The following is a 17,500-nucleotide window of genomic DNA, read 5'->3' on the forward strand; positions in this document are numbered from 1 at the left end:
TCCTCCTCCTCCTCCTCCTCCTGCTCCTGCTCCTGCTCCTCTTCCTGCTCCTCCTCCTGCTCCTCCTCCTGCTCCTGCTCCTCTTCCTGCTCCTCCTCCTGCTCCTGCTCCTCTTCCTGCTCCTCCTCCTGCTCCTCCTCCTCCTGCTCCTCCTCCCTCCTCCTCGGCCTCCAGCTCCTCCTGGAGGCCCGTGGAGTCGTAGTACTGCAGGAAGACGGAGGCCCGGCTGGAGTTCCTCTGGATCTCCACGCGCAGGATGCCGTCACGCGGCCACCGCTCCCTCACCGCCTCCAGGCAGTTGATGGGCGAGCGAGAGAAGGCGATGTGGATGTAGGCGAGGATGAAGAGGACGAAGAGCGCCTGAGCGGGAGCAGAGGATACGGTCAGGGTCGTAAAGACCAGCGGGACGGAGCCCGTGACCATCGGTCTCAAACCCGCGGCCTTCAGACCCAAGGAGCAAACACAAGGTCAGTTCAGATCAGAGGCTTGTGAACGGACGCTCGTGATCGGACGCTCGTGATCGGACGCTCGTGATCGGACGCTCGTGAACGGACGCTCGTGAACAGACGCTCGTGATCGGACGCTCGTGATCGGACGCTCGTGATCGGACACTCGTGAACAGACGCTCGTGATCGGACGCTCGTGAACGGACGCTCGTGAACGGACGCTCGTGAACGGACGCTCGTGAACGGACGCTCGTGATCGGACGCTCGTGATCGGACGCTCGTGAACGGACGCTCGTGAACGGACGCTCGTGATCGGACGCTCGTGATCGGACGCTCGTGAACGGACGCTCGTGAACGGACGCTCGTGATCGGACGCTCGTGAACGGACGCTCGTGATCGGACGCTCGTGAACGGACGCTCGTGAACAGACGCTCGTGGACGGACGCTCGTGTGCGACTCTCGTGAACGGACGCTCGTGAACGGACGCTCGTGATCGGACGCTCGTGATCGGACGCTCGTGATCGGACGCTCGTGAACGGACGCTCGTGAACGGACGCTCGTGATCGGACGCTCGTGATCGGACGCTCGTGATCGGACGCTCGTGACCGGACGCTCGTGATCGGACGCTCGTGAACGGACGCTCGTGATCGGACGCTCGTGAACGGGCGCTCGTGAACGGAAGCTCGTGAACGGACGCTCGTGAACGGACGCTCGTGATCGGACGCTCGTGATCGGACGCTCGTGATCGGACGCTCGTGATCGGACGCTCGTGAACGGACGCTCGTGATCGGACGCTCGTGAACGGACGCTCGTGAACGGACGCTAGTGAACGGACGCTCGTGAACGGACGCTCGTGAACGGACGCTCGTGATCGGACGCTCGTGATCGGACGCTCGTGAACGGACGCTCGTGACCGGACGCTCGTGACCGGACGCTCGTGATCGGACGCTCGTGAACGGACGCTCGTGATCGGACGCTCGTGAACGGGCGCTCGTGAACGGAAGCTCGTGAACGGACGCTCGTGAACGGACGCTCGTGATCGGACGCTCGTGATCGGACGCTCGTGATCGGACGCTCGTGATCGGACGCTCGTGAACGGACGCTCGTGATCGGACGCTCGTGAACGGACGCTCGTGAACGGACGCTAGTGAACGGACGCTCGTGAACAGACACTCGTGAACAGACGCTCGTGAACAGACACTCGTGAAGGCGATGCACATCTGATCCAAGAGGCTTCATCAGTTCATGGACGCATCTGACCAGGGCCAGTCCCAGCCTGGCCCTGGTCCTGGTCAGATGCGTCCATGAACTGATGAAGCCTCTTGGATCAGAGGTGAAGTGCTTCCTGACACAGAACCAGGTCCAGTTGCTTTGGACTGAAGCTGAGGAAATTTCAGTGTTGGTCTGAATTCAGACTCTTTATGCATCGTCATCATGACACAGTTATTTCTGCTGAGTCGGACCCTCGGCGCTGGAACCGGATCCTGAAGAAGCTGGAGAATCTTATTAAAGAGTAACTCTGCAGTAAACCCTAGGTAACCATGGAAACAGTTTTTATTAAGGGAGAAATCAGGAGAGATGCTAACAGAACGTGGCTAACAGTGGTTAGCTCGGGGCAGCACGGTGAAGGCATTCAAAGGTCCTTTTTAACCACTAATGCTGTAGTTCAATCCATTCAGACTTTATTTAAACGTTCTGCAGAAAACACAAGTAGAATCAAACTAACGTGACCACAGTGGACGGGTGCCGGGCCTGAGTGAGCGCCACGGGGACCAGGTCTGAGTCAGGACTCAACCCTGCGTGAGTGAAGCGTTCACGTGGTTCAGCCTCACACCTGTGCCCTGTGTTCAGCTCTTTACCTTGAGCAGGACGAAGAACTCGAAGACTCTCCTGAAGGACGGGGGGAACAGCCGGGCGTACGTGACGGCCATCTTGAAGAAGAGGGCGTGGAAGAGGCGGTCCCGGACGTTGATGAGGGGGTTCTGGTTGATGTTGGGGTTCCGGATCCTGTTGGGCCCCATGTTGTTGTTGTTGTTGTTGTTCAGGGGGACGTTGTTGTGGTTGTTGGCCTGGTTCTCCGACATGATCTCTGCTTTGTTCTGCTCACACCGCAAAGACTGACCACTGACTCTAGGTCAGCATGGCCTCAGAGCCACGGTCGTCCTCTGACCTCTGACCTCAGAGCCAAGGTCGTCCTCTGACCTCTGACCTCAGGTCCACCTCTGACCTCAGGTCCACCTCTGACCTCTGACCTCAGAGTGAAGGTCACCCTAGGGAAACACAGCAGAGTTCAGCACAGACACATATTAAACAGTAAATATATATTTATATATTTATAAAAGAGGACGGGAACACAGGTCAATAATGAATCTACTCTGATTTAAGTGTTTGAATATTCACTCAGGCAGCTGTTGTTGGGTCAGGCTGTATCTGGGACAGCTGTTGTTGGGTCAGGCTGTATCTGGGACAGCTGTTGTTGGGTCAGGCTGTATCTGGGACAGCTGTTGTTGGGTCAGGCTGTATCTGGGACAGCTGTTGTTGGGTCAGGCTGTATCTGGGACAGCTGTTGTTGGGTCAGGCTGTATCTGGGACAGCTGTTGTTGGGTCAGGCTGTATCTGGGACAGCTGTTGTTGGGTCAGGCTGTATCTGGGACAGCTGTTGTTGGGTCAGGCTGTATCTGGGACAGCTGTTGTTGTTGTTGGGTCAGGCTGTATCTGGGACAGCTGTTGTTGGGTCAGGCTGTATCAGGGACAGCTGTTGTTGGGTCAGGCTGTATCTGGGACAGCTGTTGTTGGGTCAGGCTGTATCAGGGACAGCTGTTGTTGTTGGGTCAGGCTGTATCTGGGACAGCTGTTGTTGGGTCAGGCTGTATCTGGGACAGCTGTTGTTGGGTCAGGCTGTATCTGGGACAGCTGTTGTTGGGTCAGACTGTATCTGGGACAGCCGTTGTTGGGTCAGGCTGTATCTGGGACAGCTGTTGTTGGGTCAGGCTGTATCTGGGACAGCTGTTGTTGGGTCAGGCTGTATCTGGGACAGTTGTTGTTGGGTCAGGCTGTATCTGGGACAGCTGTTGTTGGGTCAGGCTGTATCTGGGACAGCTGTTGTTGGGTCAGGCTGTATCTGGGACAGCTGTTGTTGGGTCAGGCTGTATCTGGGACAGCTGTTGTTGGGTCAGGCTGTATCTGGGACAGTTGTTGTTGGGTCAGGCTGTATCTGGGACAGCTGTTGTTGGGTCAGGCTGTATCTGGGACAGCTGTTGTTGGGTCAGACTGTATCTGGGACAGCTGTTGTTGTTGGGTCAGGCTGTATCTGGGACAGCTGTTGTTGGGTCAGGCTGTATCTGGGACAGCTGTTGTTGGGTCAGGCTGTATCTGGGACAGCTGTTGTTGTTGGGTCAGGCTGTATCTGGGACAGCTGTTGTTGGGTCAGGCTGTATCTGGGACAGTTGTTGTTGGGTCAGGCTGTATCTGGGACAGCTGTTGTTGGGTCAGGCTGTATCTGGGACAGCTGTTGTTGGGTCAGGCTGTATCAGGGACAGCTATTGTTGGGTCAGGCTGTATCTGGGACAGCTGTTGTTGGGTCAGGCTGTATCAGGGACAGCTGTTGTTGTTGGGTCAGGCTGTATCTGGGACAGCTGTTGTTGGGTCAGGCTGTATCTGGGACAGCTGTTGTTGGGTCAGGCTGTATCTGGGACAGCTGTTGTTGGGTCAGGCTGTATCTGGGACAGCTGTTGTTGGGTCAGACTGTATCTGGGACAGCTGTTGTTGTTGGGTCAGGCTGTATCTGGGACAGCTGTTGTTGGGTCAGGCTGTATCTGGGACAGCTGTTGTTGTTGGGTCAGACTGTATCTGGGACAGCTGTTGTTGGGTCAGGCTGTATCTGGGACAGCTGTTGTTGGGTCAGGCTGTATCTGGGACAGCTGTTGTTGGGTCAGGCTGTATCTGGGACAGCTGTTGTTGTTGGGTCAGGCTGTATCTGGGACAGCTGTTGTTGGGTCAGGCTGTATCTGGGACAGTTGTTGTTGGGTCAGGCTATAACTGGGACAGCTGTTGTTGGGTCAGGCTGTATCTGGGACAGCTGTTGTTGGGTCAGGCTGTATCTGGGACAGCTGTTGTTGGGTCAGGCTGTATCTGGGACAGCTGTTGTTGGGTCAGGCTATAACTGGGACAGCTGTTGTTGGGTCAGGCTGTATCTGGGACAGCTGTTGTTGGGTCAGGCTGTATCTGGGACAGCTGTTGTTGTTGGGTCAGGCTGTATCTGGGACAGCTGTTGTTGGGTCAGGCTGTATCTGGGACAGCTGTTGTTGGGTCAGGCTGTATCTGGGACAGCTGTTGTTGTTGGGTCAGGCTGTATCTGGGACAGCTGTTGTTGTTGGGTCAGGCTGTATCTGGGACAGCTGTTGTTGGGTCAGGCTGTATCTGGGACAGCTGTTGTTGGGTCAGACTGTATCTGGGACAGCTGTTGTTGTTGTTGTTGGGTCAGGCTGTATCTGGGACAGCTTTTGTTAGGTCAGGCTGTATCTGGGACAGCTGTTGTTGTTGTTGTTGGGTCAGACTGTATCTGGGACAGCTGTTGTTGGGTCAGGCTGTATCTGGGACAGCTGTTGTTGGGTCAGGCTGTATCTGGGACAGCTGTTGTTGGGTCAGGCTGTATCTGGGACAGCTGTTGTTGAGTCAGGCTGTATCTGGGACAGCTGTTGTTGGGTCAGGCTGTATCTGGGACAGCTGTTGTTGTTGTTGTTGGGTCAGGCTGTATCTGGGACAGATACCTGTAGTTTGTTGTGTGATTACCTGTAGTTTGTTGTGTGTTTACCTGTAGTTTGTTGTGTGTTTACCTGTAGTTTGTTGTGTGTTTACCTGTAGTTTGTGTGTTTACCTGTAGTTTGTTGTGTATTTACCTGTAGTTTGTTGTGTGTTTACCTGTAGTTTGTTGTGTATTTACCTGTAGTTTGTTGTGTATTTACCTGTAGTTTGTTGTGTATTTACCTGTAGTTTGTTGTGTGTTTACCTGTAGTTTGTTGTGTATTTACCTGTAGTTTGTTGTGTATTTACCTGTAGTTTGTTGTGTATTTACCTGTAGTTTGTGTATTTACCTGTAGTTTGTGTGTTTACCTGTAGTTTGTAGTTCTAAGTGTTTATATCTCAGTGCTAACGTTAGCTCTTGTTAGCATGTAGCTGGATTACCTGTTATGTGCTCCGCAGCTGTGTGTCCATGCTAACGGCTCCTCTTCGCTGTTTTCATCAGAACAAACAAACAAACAAACAAACAAACAAACAGACTCCGAGACGCAGCAGCTAGCTGGTTAGCAGAGATAGCAGGCTCCGTTAGCGCTAAAGGAGCTAAAGGAGCTAACTGCAGTCAAACTATAGAGGAGGCAGTGTTAGCCGGCAGCTAACGTTAGCATCTGGACTCATCAGTGTGGCGTCACTTCCCCGAACTCCCGAGCCTTCAGACGGCTAAACTCAGAGCTAATGCAGCTAACGGGGCTAACGGAGCTAACACAGCTAACGCAGCTAACACAGCTAACAGGGCTAACAGGGCTATCGCTGCTAACCGGGCTAACACAGCTAACGCAGCTAACGCAGCTAGCACAGCTAACAGGGCTAACAGGGCTAACAGAGTCCAAACTGCTGCTGCTGTTTATGAAAGTGAACTACAACCAGAGCGGAAATACGGGTCCTCACCCTCAGAGCTGCCGGGCGCATCCGCGTGACGTCACAGGAGTGCGTCAGCGCCGAGAACACGAAAATAAATTAAAATAAAAAACAATAAATTTAAAAAATAACTTAATATAAAACAAGATAATAAATTAAAATTATAAATTTAAAATAGAAAACAAAACAAGTTAATAAATAGAAAACAAGAAAAATAAAGTCAAAAAATAAATGAAGAAGATTCAAATATAAAGATTTTAACAAGAAAAATGATTTAAAAAAAATAAAAAATAAAAGATATTGCTTAAATATCTGATTTTGTCGACGAACAGAGACAGACAAGCATTCACACCTACGGGTGATTTAGAGTCAAAGACAAATGACAAAGTTTGAATTAATTTCTGTAAAAATTAATTCAAATATTTTCAGAGACAAATTTATTTACAGTGAATTTGACTTTAAAACATCAACGAGTTTATCTGAAAACAAAGAAATAAAATATGAATAAAACAAAGAAATAAAATATTAATAAAATAAAGAAATAAAATATAATAAAATAAAGAACTAAAATATAATAAAATAAAGAAATAAAATATGATAAAATAAAGAAATAAAATATTAATAAAATTAAGAAAAAAAGAGTAAAAACACAAAAACAAAAGAATGTGAAAATAATGGAAATTATTTCTGTTTGAAGTCGTTTGTCTTTATGTTTATAAATAAACAATATTAAATAAAACAAAGACCAACGTTAAACCTTTAAATTAATAATATCATAATATTTAAATCAGGGTCCTGCTCCGCGGGGGCGGGGCTGCCCGCCGGCGCCAGCTCCACGAGAGACAAACACTGTGCAGGTTATTAATGTTATTGTTATTATTGTTGTTATTATTGTTATTAGAATACATTAAGCAACAGCTGAACACGTGGTGACAGTTTGAATTAATTAATTTGGTTCATTATAACGTTATAATCGTGTTTTACGGACAGGCGCGGGCGGAGACAGCCGCGGGGTCCTCACCGTCAGAGCCGACGGCGGAAGGTTTTGTCTGTGACACCGGCGCTAACGTCACAGTTAATACGGTTCTTATTACGGTGCTTATTTCCGTTATTACACCTTTAACCCGCGCTCAGCTGCGCAGACTTTGTTATTAACATTTATACTTTATTTATTTTTACTGCGTTTGAACAAAAGTTTGATTATTAACGTTTTATCTGCGTCACAGCCTCAGGAGGTAAGCTAGCGTTAGCACCGAGCTAGCATGCGCCGGCTAACTCTTTAGTGTTTAAAGACGTTTAAACTCTTTAGTTTAGTGTTTAAAGACGTTTAAACTCTTTAGTTTAGTGTTTAAAGACGTTTAAACTCTTTAGTTTAGTGTTTAAAGACGTTTAAACTCTTTAGATTAGTGTGTGTGTGTGTTTGTGTTCAGGTTCTTCTTCTGTGGTGGTCATGGAGCTGTGTGTGTGTGTGTGTGTGTGTGTTCAGGTTCTTCTTCTGTGGTGGTCATGGAGCTGTGTGTGTGTGTTCAGGTTCTTCTTCTGTGGTGGTCATGGAGCTGTGTGTGTGTTCAGGTTCTTCTTCTGTGGTGGTCATTGAGCTGTGTGTGTGTGTGTGTGTTCAGGTTCTTCTTCTGTGGTGGTCATGGAGCTGTGTGTGTGTGTGTGTGTGTGTGTGTTCATCAGGTTCTTCTTCTGTGGTGGTCATGGAGCTGTGTGTGTGTGTTCAGGTTCTTCTTCTGTGGTGGTCATGGAGCTGTGTGTGTGTGTGTGTTCAGGTTCTTCTTCTGTGGTGGTCATGGAGCTGTGTGTGTGTGTGTGTTCAGGTTCTTCTTCTGTGGTGGTCATGGAGCTGTGTGTGTGTGTGTGTGTGTGTGTGTTCAGGTTCTTCTTCTGTGGTGGTCATGGAGCTGTGTGTGTGTGTGTGTTCAGGTTCTTCTTCTGTGGTGGTCATTGAGCTGTGTGTGTGTGTGTGTTTGTGTTCAGGTTCTTCTTCTGTGGTGGTCATGGAGCTGTGTGTGTGTGTGTGTGTGTGTGTGTGTGTGTGTTCATCAGGTTCTTCTTCTGTGGTGGTCATGGAGCTGTGTGTGTGTGTTCAGGTTCTTCTTCTGTGGTGGTCATGGAGCTGTGTGTGTGTGTGTGTGTTCAGGTTCTTCTTCTGTGGTGGTCATGGAGCTGTGTGTGTGTGTTCAGGTTCTTCTTCTGTGGTGGTCATGGAGCTGGCGTATGTGTGTTTGTTCAGGTTCTTCTTCTGTGGTGGTCATGGAGCTGTGTGTGTGTGTGTGTTCAGGTTCTTCTTCTGTGGTGGTCATGGAGCTGTGTGTGTGTGTGTGTGTTCAGGTTCTTCTTCTGTGGTGGTCATGGAGCTGTGTGTGTTCAGGTTCTTCTTCTGTGGTGGTCATGGAGCCGTGTGTGTGTGAGTTCAGGTTCTTCTTCTGTGGTGGTCATGGAGCTGGCGTATGTGTGTGTGTTCAGGTTCTTCTTCTGTGGTGGTCATGGAGCTGTGTGTGTGTGTGTGTGTGTGTGTGTTCAGGTTCTTCTTCTGTGGTGGTCATGGAGCTGTGTGTGTGTGTGTGTTCAGGTTCTTCTTCTGTGGTGGTCATGGAGCTGTGTGTGTGTTCAGGTTCTTCTTCTGTGGTGGTCATGGAGCTGGCGTATGTGTGTGAGTGGGAGAAGCGGCCGAAGGGAACTCACACTCCCAGCATCCCTCTGGTCTGTTCCTGGTCCTGCAGGAACCTGATGGCCTTCACCACGGACCTGAAGGGAGAGGACGACGACAAGGGTACACACACACACACACACACACACACACCTGCAGACACACACACACACACACACACCTGCAGACACACACACACACACACACACACACACACACCTGCAGACACACACACACACACACACACCTGCAGACACACACACACACACACACACACACACACACACCTGCAGACACACACACACACACACACACACACACACACACACACACACCTGCAGACACACACACACACACACACACACACACACCTGCAGACACACACACACACACACACACACACACACACCTGCAGACGCACGCACGCACACACACACACACACACACACACACACACACACACACACACACACACACACACACACACACCTGCAGACACACGCACAGAAATACACCAACAACGATGAAGAAGAGACGTGTTGGATGGATGACTAAACCTGTGTGTGTGTGTGTGTGTGTGTGTGTGTGTGTGTGTGTGTGTGTGTGTGTGTGTGTGTGTGTGCGTGCGTGTGTGCGTGTGTGTGTGTGTTTCAGATGTCAGTCACATGATCCACATCATTGACACTGAGCACCCCTGGGACGTTTACTCCATCAACTCTGGACACACCGAGGTCATTTCCTGTCTGGAGTGGGACCAATCAGGTGACGCGTTGTTGTTGTTGTTGTTGTTGTTGTTGACAGGCTCCAGGCTGCTGTCTGCAGACGGGGACGGGCAGATTAAGTGACCTTGTTGTTGTTGTTGTTGTTGTTGTTGTTGTTGTTGTTGTTGACGACGACAGGCTCCAGGCTGCTGTCTGCAGACGGGGACGGGCAGATTAAGTGACCTTGTTGTTGTTGTTGTTGTTGTTGTTGTTGTTGTTGTTGACGACAGGCTCCAGGCTGCTGTCTGCAGACGGGGACGGGCAGATCCGGTGCTGGTCGATGTCGGAGCACCTGGTGAACAGCTGGGAGAGCGTCCTGTCCAGCGCTCTGGACGGAGACCCGATCGTGGCTCTGAGCTGGCTGCACAACGGCGTGAAGCTGGCGCTGCACGTGGAGATGGTACGGCGCCGGCGCTCACACGGGAACGCTCTGGTGATTATGGCGTGAACGGGAACTAACTCGCCGCTCTGTTTCCTGTCGGTTCAGTCGGGTTCCACCAACTTCGGGGAGAAGTTCTCGCGGGTGAAGTTCTCCCCGTCGCTGACGCTGTTCGGGGGGAAGCCGATGGAGGGCTGGTTGGCGGTGACGGTGAGCGGCCTGGTCACCGTGTCGCTGCTGAAGCCGGGCGGCGCCCTGCTGACGGCCAGCGAGAGTCTGTGCCGGCTCAGAGGGCGGGTGGCGTTGGCCGACATCGCCTTCACCGGGGGAGGGAACATCGTGGTGGCGGCGACCGACGGCAGCAGCTCGTCCCCCGTCCAGTTCTACAAGGTCAGAACCAGAACCCGACGGTGACCTCTGACCTTTACCGATGACCACTAACGTGTTCCAGAACCCGACGGTGACCTCTGACCTTTACCGATGACCACTAACGTGTTCCAGAACCCGACGGTGACCTCTGACCTTTGCCGATGACCACTAACGTGCTCGTGTGTGCAGGTGGTCGTGAGCGTGGTCAGCGAGAAGTGCCGCATCGACACCGAGCTGCTCCCGTCGCTCTTCCTGCGCTGCACCACCGACCCGCTGAGGAGGGAGAAGTACCCGGCCGTCACACACCTCAAGTTCCTCACCAGGGAGAACTCCGAACAGGTACCCGCAGAACCAGAACCAGGGAGAACCTTCAGAACCAGAACCAGGGAGAACCTTTAGAACCAGAACCAGGGAGAACCTTTAGAACCAGAACCAGAGAGAACCTGTAGAACCAGAACCAGGGAGAACCTGTAGAACCAGAACCAGAGAGAACCTTTAGAACCAGAACCAGGGAGAACCTTTAGAACCAGAACCAGGGAGAACCTTTAGAACCAGAACCAGGGAGAACCTTTAGAACCAGAACCAGGGAGAACGTTTAGAACCAGGGAGAACCTTTAGAACCAGAACCAGAGAGAACCTTTAGAACCAGAACCAGGGAGAACCTTCAGAACCAGGGAGAACCTTTAGAACCAGAACCAGGGAGAACCTTCAGAACCAGAACCAGGGAGAAACTTTAGATCCAGAACCAGGGAGAACCTTCAGAACCAGGGAGAACCTTTAGAACCAGAACCAGAGAGAACCTTTAGAACCAGAGAGAACCTTTAGAACCGGGGAGAACCTTTAGAACCAGAACCAGAGAGAACCTTTAGAACCAGAGAGAACCTTTAGAACCAGAGAGAACCTTTAGAACCAGAGAACTCTGAACAGTAGAACTCAACAGAACCCTTGTTGCAGGTTCTGCTGTGTGCGTCCAATCAGAGCGGCAGCATCGTGGAGTGCTGGTCTCTGAGGAAGGAGGGACTTCCTGTCAACAACATCTTCCAGCACCGATCGCCAGTCGGTAAGAAACCTCACGGGTTCTGACGTGTTCTGACGGGTTCTGACCGGTCCTGACCGGTCCTGACGTGTTCTGACGGGTTCTGACCTGTTCAGACGGGTTCTGACCGGTTCTGACGGGTCCTGACGTGTTCTGACGGGTCCTGACTTGTTCTGACCTGTTCTGACGGGTCCTGACGTGTTCTGACGGGTCCTGACTTGTTCTGACCTGTTCTGACGGGTCCTGACGTGTTCTGACGGGTCCTGACTTGTTCTGACCTGTTCTGACGGGTTCTGACCTGTTCTGACCTTTTCTGACGTGTTCTGACGTGTCCTGACGGGTTCTGACCTGTTCTGACGGGTCCTGACGGGTTCTGACCTGTTCTGACGGGTTCTGACGGGTCCTGACGTGTCCTGACCTGTTCTGACCTGTTCTGTCTTGTTCTGACGGGTCCTGACGTGTCCTGACGTGTTCTAACCGGTCCTGACGGGTTCTGACGGGTCCTGACGTGTCCTGACCTGTTCTGACTTGTCCTGACCTGTTCTGACCGGTGCTGACGTGTTCTGACGTGTCCTGACGTGTTCTGACCGGTTCTGACGTGTCCCCTCTCTCCGGGTCCAGTCGGGGAGAAGCAGCCGACCATCCTGAAGTGGCGGATCCTGACGACCACCAACGACCTGGAGCGGGTGTCGGCCGTCGCTCTGCCCAAACTGCCCATCTCCATCTCCAACACCGACCTGAAGGTGGCGTCCGACACCAAGTTCTGCCCCGGCCTCGGTGAGAACTCTGCCGGCGTGTGTGGTACCTGGACCCGTCTCACCTGCAGGCGGTTCTGAGGACCGGGTCTTCTCTGTTTGCAGGTCTGGCTCTGGCCTTCCACGACGGCAGCATCCAGATCCTGCACCGGCTGTCCCTCCACACCATGGGGGTGTTCTACGGCGGCTCGTCCTCCGCTCAGAGACCCGGAGACGAGTCCGCCATCAAACGCCAGAGAACCGGAGGCCCCGCCCTCCACTTCAAGGCCCTGCAGTTCTCCTGGACCTCGCTGGCGCTGGCCGGAGTGGACAACCACGGCAAGGTGAGGACAACCGAGGCCAGGTGAGGCCGCGCCCCTGAGCGCCGGGGTCGGACCCTGAGCGGTGATGTGACCTGCGCTCTGCTCCTCAGCTCCACATGCTGCGGGTGTCGCCCTCCATGGGCCAGGTGCTGGAGATGAACACCACGCTGCGCCACCTGCTGTTCCTGCTGGAGTACTGCATGGTGACGGGCTACGACTGGTGGGACGTCCTGCTGCACGTGCAGCCCACCATGGTCCACAACCTGGTGGAGAAGCTGCACGAGGAGTACATGAGGCAGAACCAGGCGCTGCAGCAGGTCAGTGCGGCGCCGCCAGAACCTCAGGTACTGACCCGGGTTTGGGACCCGAGAACCAATCACTTGGTTTCTGTCTCCAGGTCCTGGCCACGCGGATCGTGGCGGTGAAGGCGTCTCTCTGTAAACTGTCCACAGCGACGGCGGCTCGAGCCTGCGACTTCCACGCCAAACTGCTGCTGATCGCCATCAGCTCCACCTTAAAGTCTCTGCTGAGGCCGCACGTCCTCAACACGCCGGACAAGAGTCCAGGGGACAGACTGACCGAGATCTGTGCCAAGAACATCGACACAGGTGAGACACCTGGGGGACAGGTGAGACACCTGAGGGACAGGTGAGACACCTGGGGGACAGGTGCGAGACCAGGGGGACAGGTGAGACACCCGGGGGACAGGTGAGACACCTGGGGGACAGGTGAGACACCCGGGGGACAGGTGAGATACCTGAGGGACAGGTGAGACACCCGAGGGACAGGTGAGACACCCGGGGGACAGGTGAGATACCTGAGGGACAGGTGAGACGACCGAGGCACAGGTGAGACATCTGAGGGACAGGTGAGACATCTGAGGGACAGGTGAGATACCTGAGGGACAGGTGAGACACCCGAGGGACAGGTGAGACACCTGAGGGACAGGTGAGACGACCGAGGCACAGGTGAGACATCTGAGGGACAGGTGAGACATCTGAGGGACAGGTGAGACACCCGAGGGACAGGTGAGACACCCGGGGGACAGGTGAGATACCCGAGGGACAGGTGAGACGACCGAGGGACAGGTGAGACATCTGAGGGACAGGTGAGACACCCGAGGGACAGGTGAGACACCCGAGGGACAGGTGAGACGACCGAGGGACAGGTGAGACGACCGAGGCACAGGTGAGACACCCGAGGGACAGGTGAGACGACCGAGGGACAGGTGAGACACCCGGGGGACAGGTGAGACACCCGGGGGACAGGTGAGACACCCGAGGGACAGGTGAGACACCCGGGGGACAGGTGAGAGACCTGGGGGACAGGTGAGACACCCGGGGGACAGGTGAGAGACCTGGGGGACAGGTGAGACACCCGAGGGACAGGTGAGACACCTGGGGGACAGGTGAGACACCTGGGGGACAGGACCAGGGGGCGGTGCTGACCTCTGTGTGTCCTCAGATATCGATAAGGTGATGATTAATCTGAAGACGGAGGAGTTCGTGTTGGACGGGCCCCCCCTGCAGTCCCTGCAGCAGCTGATCCAGTGGGTGGGGGACTTTGTCCTCTACCTGCTGGCCAACCTGCCCAACCAGGTGAGCCCACCACACCCAGACTGTCCTCGTGAGACAGGACACACTTAAACCGCCACACCCAGACTGTCCTCGTGAGACAGGAGACACTTAAACCGCCACACCCAGACTGTCCTCGTGAGACAGGAGACACTTAAACCACCACACCCAGACTGTCCTCGTGAGACAGGAGACACTTAAACCACCACACCCAGACTGTCCTCGTGAGACAGGAGACCCTTAAACCACCACACCCAGACTGTCCTCATGAGACAGGAGACACTTAAACCACCACACCCAGACTGTCCTCGTGAGACAGGAGACACTTAAACCACCACACCCAGACTGTCCTCGTGAGACTGGAGACACTTAAACCACCACACCCAGACTGTCCTCGTGAGACTGGAGACACTTAAACCACCACACCCAGACTGTCCTCGTGAGACAGGAGACACTTAAACCACCACACCCAGACTGTCCTCGTGAGACAGGAGACACTTAAACCACCACACCCAGACTGTCCTCGTGAGACAGGAGACACTTAAACCACCACACCCAGACTGTCCTCGTGAGACAGGAGACCCTTAAACCACCACACCCAGACTGTCCTCGTGAGACAGGAGACCCTTAAACCACCACACCAAACCACACTGACCGGCGGTTGTCCGGCTCCACAGGGCTCCATGGTGCGGCCGGGGTTCGGCTTCATGAGGGACGGGGCGTCTCTGGGGATGCTGAGGGAGATGCTGGTGATGATCCGGATCTGGGGTCTGCTGAAGCCCGGCTGCCTGCCCACCTTCACCGCCACGTCGGACAACCAGGACAGCATGCAGCTGCTCTTCAGGCTGCTCACCAAGCTGTGGCTCTGCTGTAAGACCCCGACCCCTCTGACTCCCCTGACCCCGTCCTCAGTCCCCTCACTAACCGACTCTGTTCCTCAGCCCGGGACGACGGACCCCCCCAGGACCCCGATGAGACCCTGATAGACGAGTGCTGCCTGCTGCCCAGCCAGCTGCTGGTCCCCAGCATGGACTGGCTCCCAGTGAACGACGGCGTCATCGTCAAGCTGCAGGGGAAACACCCGCTCAGGCTGCAGTTTGGGAAGGCGTCGTCTCTGCCCGGACCGGGCTCCACCGCCCCGCTGGAGGTCTTCACCAGGTAACCTGACCCCGCACCTGACCCTGACCCCGCACCTGAAACAACCCGCACCTGACCCTGACCCCGCACCTGACCCTGACCCCGCACCTGAAACTGACCCCGCACCTGACCCTGACCCCGCACCTGAAACTGACCCCGCACCTGACCCTGACCCTGCACCTGACCCTGACCCTGCACCTGACCCTGACCCTGCACCTGACCCTGACCCTGCACCTGAAACTGAACCCGCACCTGACCCTGACCCCGCACCTGAAACTGACCCTGACCCTGACCCTGACCCTGCACCTGAAACTGACCCCGCACCTGACACTGACCCTGCACCTGACACTGACCCTGCACCTGACCCTGCACCTGACACTGACTGTGTGTGTGTGTGTGCGTGCGTGTGTGCGTGTGTCTGTGTGTGCGTGTGCGTGTGCGTGTGTGTGTCTGTGTCTGTGCGTGTGTCTGTGTGTGTGTGTGTGTGTGTGTGTGTGTGTGTGTGCGCGTCTGTGTGTGTGTCTGTGTCTGTGTGTGTGTGTGTGTGTGTGTGTGTGTAGGAGTCCCAGCTCTCAGAAGATGGATAACCTGCGTTGCGTCCACATGGGCGTCTGTCCCACTGAGGAGAGCAAGGCCTGCACCAGGTGAGTCCACAGGAAGTGATGTCACAGCGCCAACACGAGAGGCGGGTCCACATGTTAAGTGTGTGTGTGTGTGTGTGTGTGTGTGCGTGTGTGTGTGTGTGTGTGTGTGTGTGTGTGTGTGCGTGCGTGTGTGTGTGTGTGTGTGTGTGTGTCTCTCAGGTGCGGCTGCGTGACGATGCTTCGATCTCCAAACAAGACGAACGCCATGAAGCAGTGGGAGCAGCGCTGGATCAAGAACTGTCTGTGTGGAGGTCTGTGGAGGAGGATCCCCCCCACTCTCACCTGAGCCCCTGAACGCACCACACCTGGGCACCTGAACGCATCACACCTGGGCACCTGAGCGCACCACACCTGAGCCCCTGAACGCATCACACCTGGGCACCTGAACGCACCACACCTGAGCCCCTGAACGCACCACACCTGAGCCCCTGAACGCACCACACCTGAGCCCCTGAATGCATCACACCTGGGCACCTGAACGCCTCACACCTGGGCACCTGAACGCATCTCACCTGGGCACCTGAACGCATCTCACCTGGGCACCTGAACGCCTCACACCTGGTCACCTGAACGCCTCACACCTGGGCACCTGAACACCTCACACCTGGGCACCTGAACGCCTCACACCTGGTCACCTGAACGCCTCACACCTGGGCACCTGAACGCCTCACACCTGGGCACCTGAACGCATCACACCTGGGCACCTGAACGCCTCACACCTGGTCACCTGAACGCCTCACACCTGGGCACCTGGACGCCTCACACCTGGTCACCTGAACGCCTCACACCTGGGCACCTGAACGCCTCACACCTGGGCACCTGAACGCATCACACCTGGGCACCTGAACGCCTCACACCTGGTCACCTGAACGCCTCACACCTGGGCACCTGAACGCATCACACCTGGGCACCTGAACGCCTCACACCTGGGCACCTGAACGCCTCACACCTGGGCACCTGAACGCCTCACACCTGGTCACCTGAACGCCTCACACCTGGGCACCTGAAAGCCTCACACCTGGACACCTGAACGCCTCACACCTGGGCACCTGAACGCCTCACACCTGGGCACCTGAACGCCTCACACCTGGGCGCCTCCGGGGTCCAGACTCGCCGTCCCGTCGTCAGGAAACCGAACTCTCGTCTGTTTCTGCCTGTAAATAAAGTTTGTTTTGTATTTTACTTTGTAATAAAACTGTCAAAATAAAAGCTCGGCTGCTTCCTGTTGTTTCTGCAAACACACGTGAGGACTCCAGGGGGCAGCGGCGTGCGTCACATTATTATTATAGGAGTTACATTTAACATGGAGGTCTATGGGGACTGGTTCATTAACATGGAGGTCTATGGGGACTGGTTCATTAACATGGAGGTCTATGGGGACTGGTTCAGTTTAACATGGAGGTCTATGGGGACTGGTTCATTAACATGGAGGTCTATGGGGACTGGTTCATTAACATGGAGGTCTATGGGGACTGGTTCACTAACATGGAGGTCTATGGGGACTGGTTCAGTAACATGGAGGTCTATGGGGACTGGTTCATTAACATGGAGGTCTATAGGGACTGGTTCATTAACATGGAGGTCTATGGGGACTGGTTCACTAACATGGAGGTCTATGGGGACTGGTTCAGTAACATGGAGGTCTATGGGGACTGGTTCATTAACATGGAGGTCTATGGGGACTGGTTCATTAACATGGAGGTCTATGGGGACTGGTTCATTAACATGGAGGTCTATGGGGACTGGTTCTGTAACATGGAGGTCTATGGGGACTGGTTCATTAACA

At 54.1% G+C, this 17,500-nt stretch overlaps 2 protein-coding genes across 3 annotated transcripts in view; one reads left to right on the top strand and one right to left on the bottom strand.

Annotated features, from left to right (window-relative positions):
- The window catches only part of tmem259 (transmembrane protein 259), a 24,519-nt gene extending 18,408 nt beyond the window's left edge, over window positions 1-6,111 (bottom strand). The window contains exons 1-3 of the mRNA XM_083911599.1: window positions 5,631-6,111; window positions 2,306-2,716; window positions 1-360 (exon numbers count right to left, since the gene is read on the bottom strand). The exon at window positions 1-360 is cut by the window's left edge and continues 102 nt beyond it. Of these exons, the coding sequence (XP_083767725.1) occupies window positions 1-360; window positions 2,306-2,530 (585 nt within the window). The 5' untranslated portion in view covers window positions 2,531-2,716; window positions 5,631-6,111. The remainder of the gene's footprint in view (window positions 361-2,305; window positions 2,717-5,630) is intronic.
- A 1,130-nt stretch (window positions 6,112-7,241) lies between these two features.
- On the top strand, window positions 7,242-16,863 carry med16 (mediator complex subunit 16). 2 transcript variants are annotated; one of them, XM_083911597.1, is made up of 16 exons: window positions 7,242-7,336; window positions 8,722-8,880; window positions 9,412-9,519; window positions 9,749-9,918; window positions 10,006-10,287; window positions 10,456-10,605; window positions 11,221-11,326; window positions 11,924-12,079; window positions 12,163-12,380; window positions 12,470-12,676; window positions 12,757-12,967; window positions 13,824-13,957; window positions 14,611-14,803; window positions 14,875-15,091; window positions 15,631-15,714; window positions 15,874-16,863. In XM_083911597.1, exons 2-16 carry the CDS (start codon window positions 8,742-8,744, stop codon window positions 15,998-16,000), a joined length of 2,502 nt encoding a protein of 833 aa, XP_083767723.1. In that variant the 5' UTR covers window positions 7,242-7,336; window positions 8,722-8,741; the 3' UTR covers window positions 16,001-16,863. The 2 variants fall into 2 exon arrangements, with proteins under 2 accessions (XP_083767723.1, XP_083767722.1); XM_083911596.1 differs by lacking the exon at window positions 7,242-7,336 and having other exon boundaries at window positions 8,553-8,880.
- The last annotated feature ends 637 nt before the right edge of the window (window positions 16,864-17,500 follow it).

The sequence above is a fragment of the Echiichthys vipera genome (assembly GCF_963691815.1).
Source record: "Echiichthys vipera genome assembly, chromosome: 3".
NCBI classification, from domain to species: Eukaryota; Metazoa; Chordata; class Actinopteri; order Perciformes; family Trachinidae; genus Echiichthys; species Echiichthys vipera.

Excerpts from the sequence above, each read along its gene's own strand:
- med16 (XM_083911596.1), top strand. The coding sequence starts at position 8,652 with ATGGAGCTGTGTGTGTGTGTGTGTTCAGGTTCTTCTTCTGTGGTGGTC. Across the intron at positions 10,606-11,220 it reads CCAGGGAGAACTCCGAACAG|GTTCTGCTGTGTGCGTCCAA; the intron begins GTACCCGCAGAA and ends CCCTTGTTGCAG. Across the intron at positions 13,958-14,610 it reads TGGCCAACCTGCCCAACCAG|GGCTCCATGGTGCGGCCGGG; the intron begins GTGAGCCCACCA and ends CCGGCTCCACAG.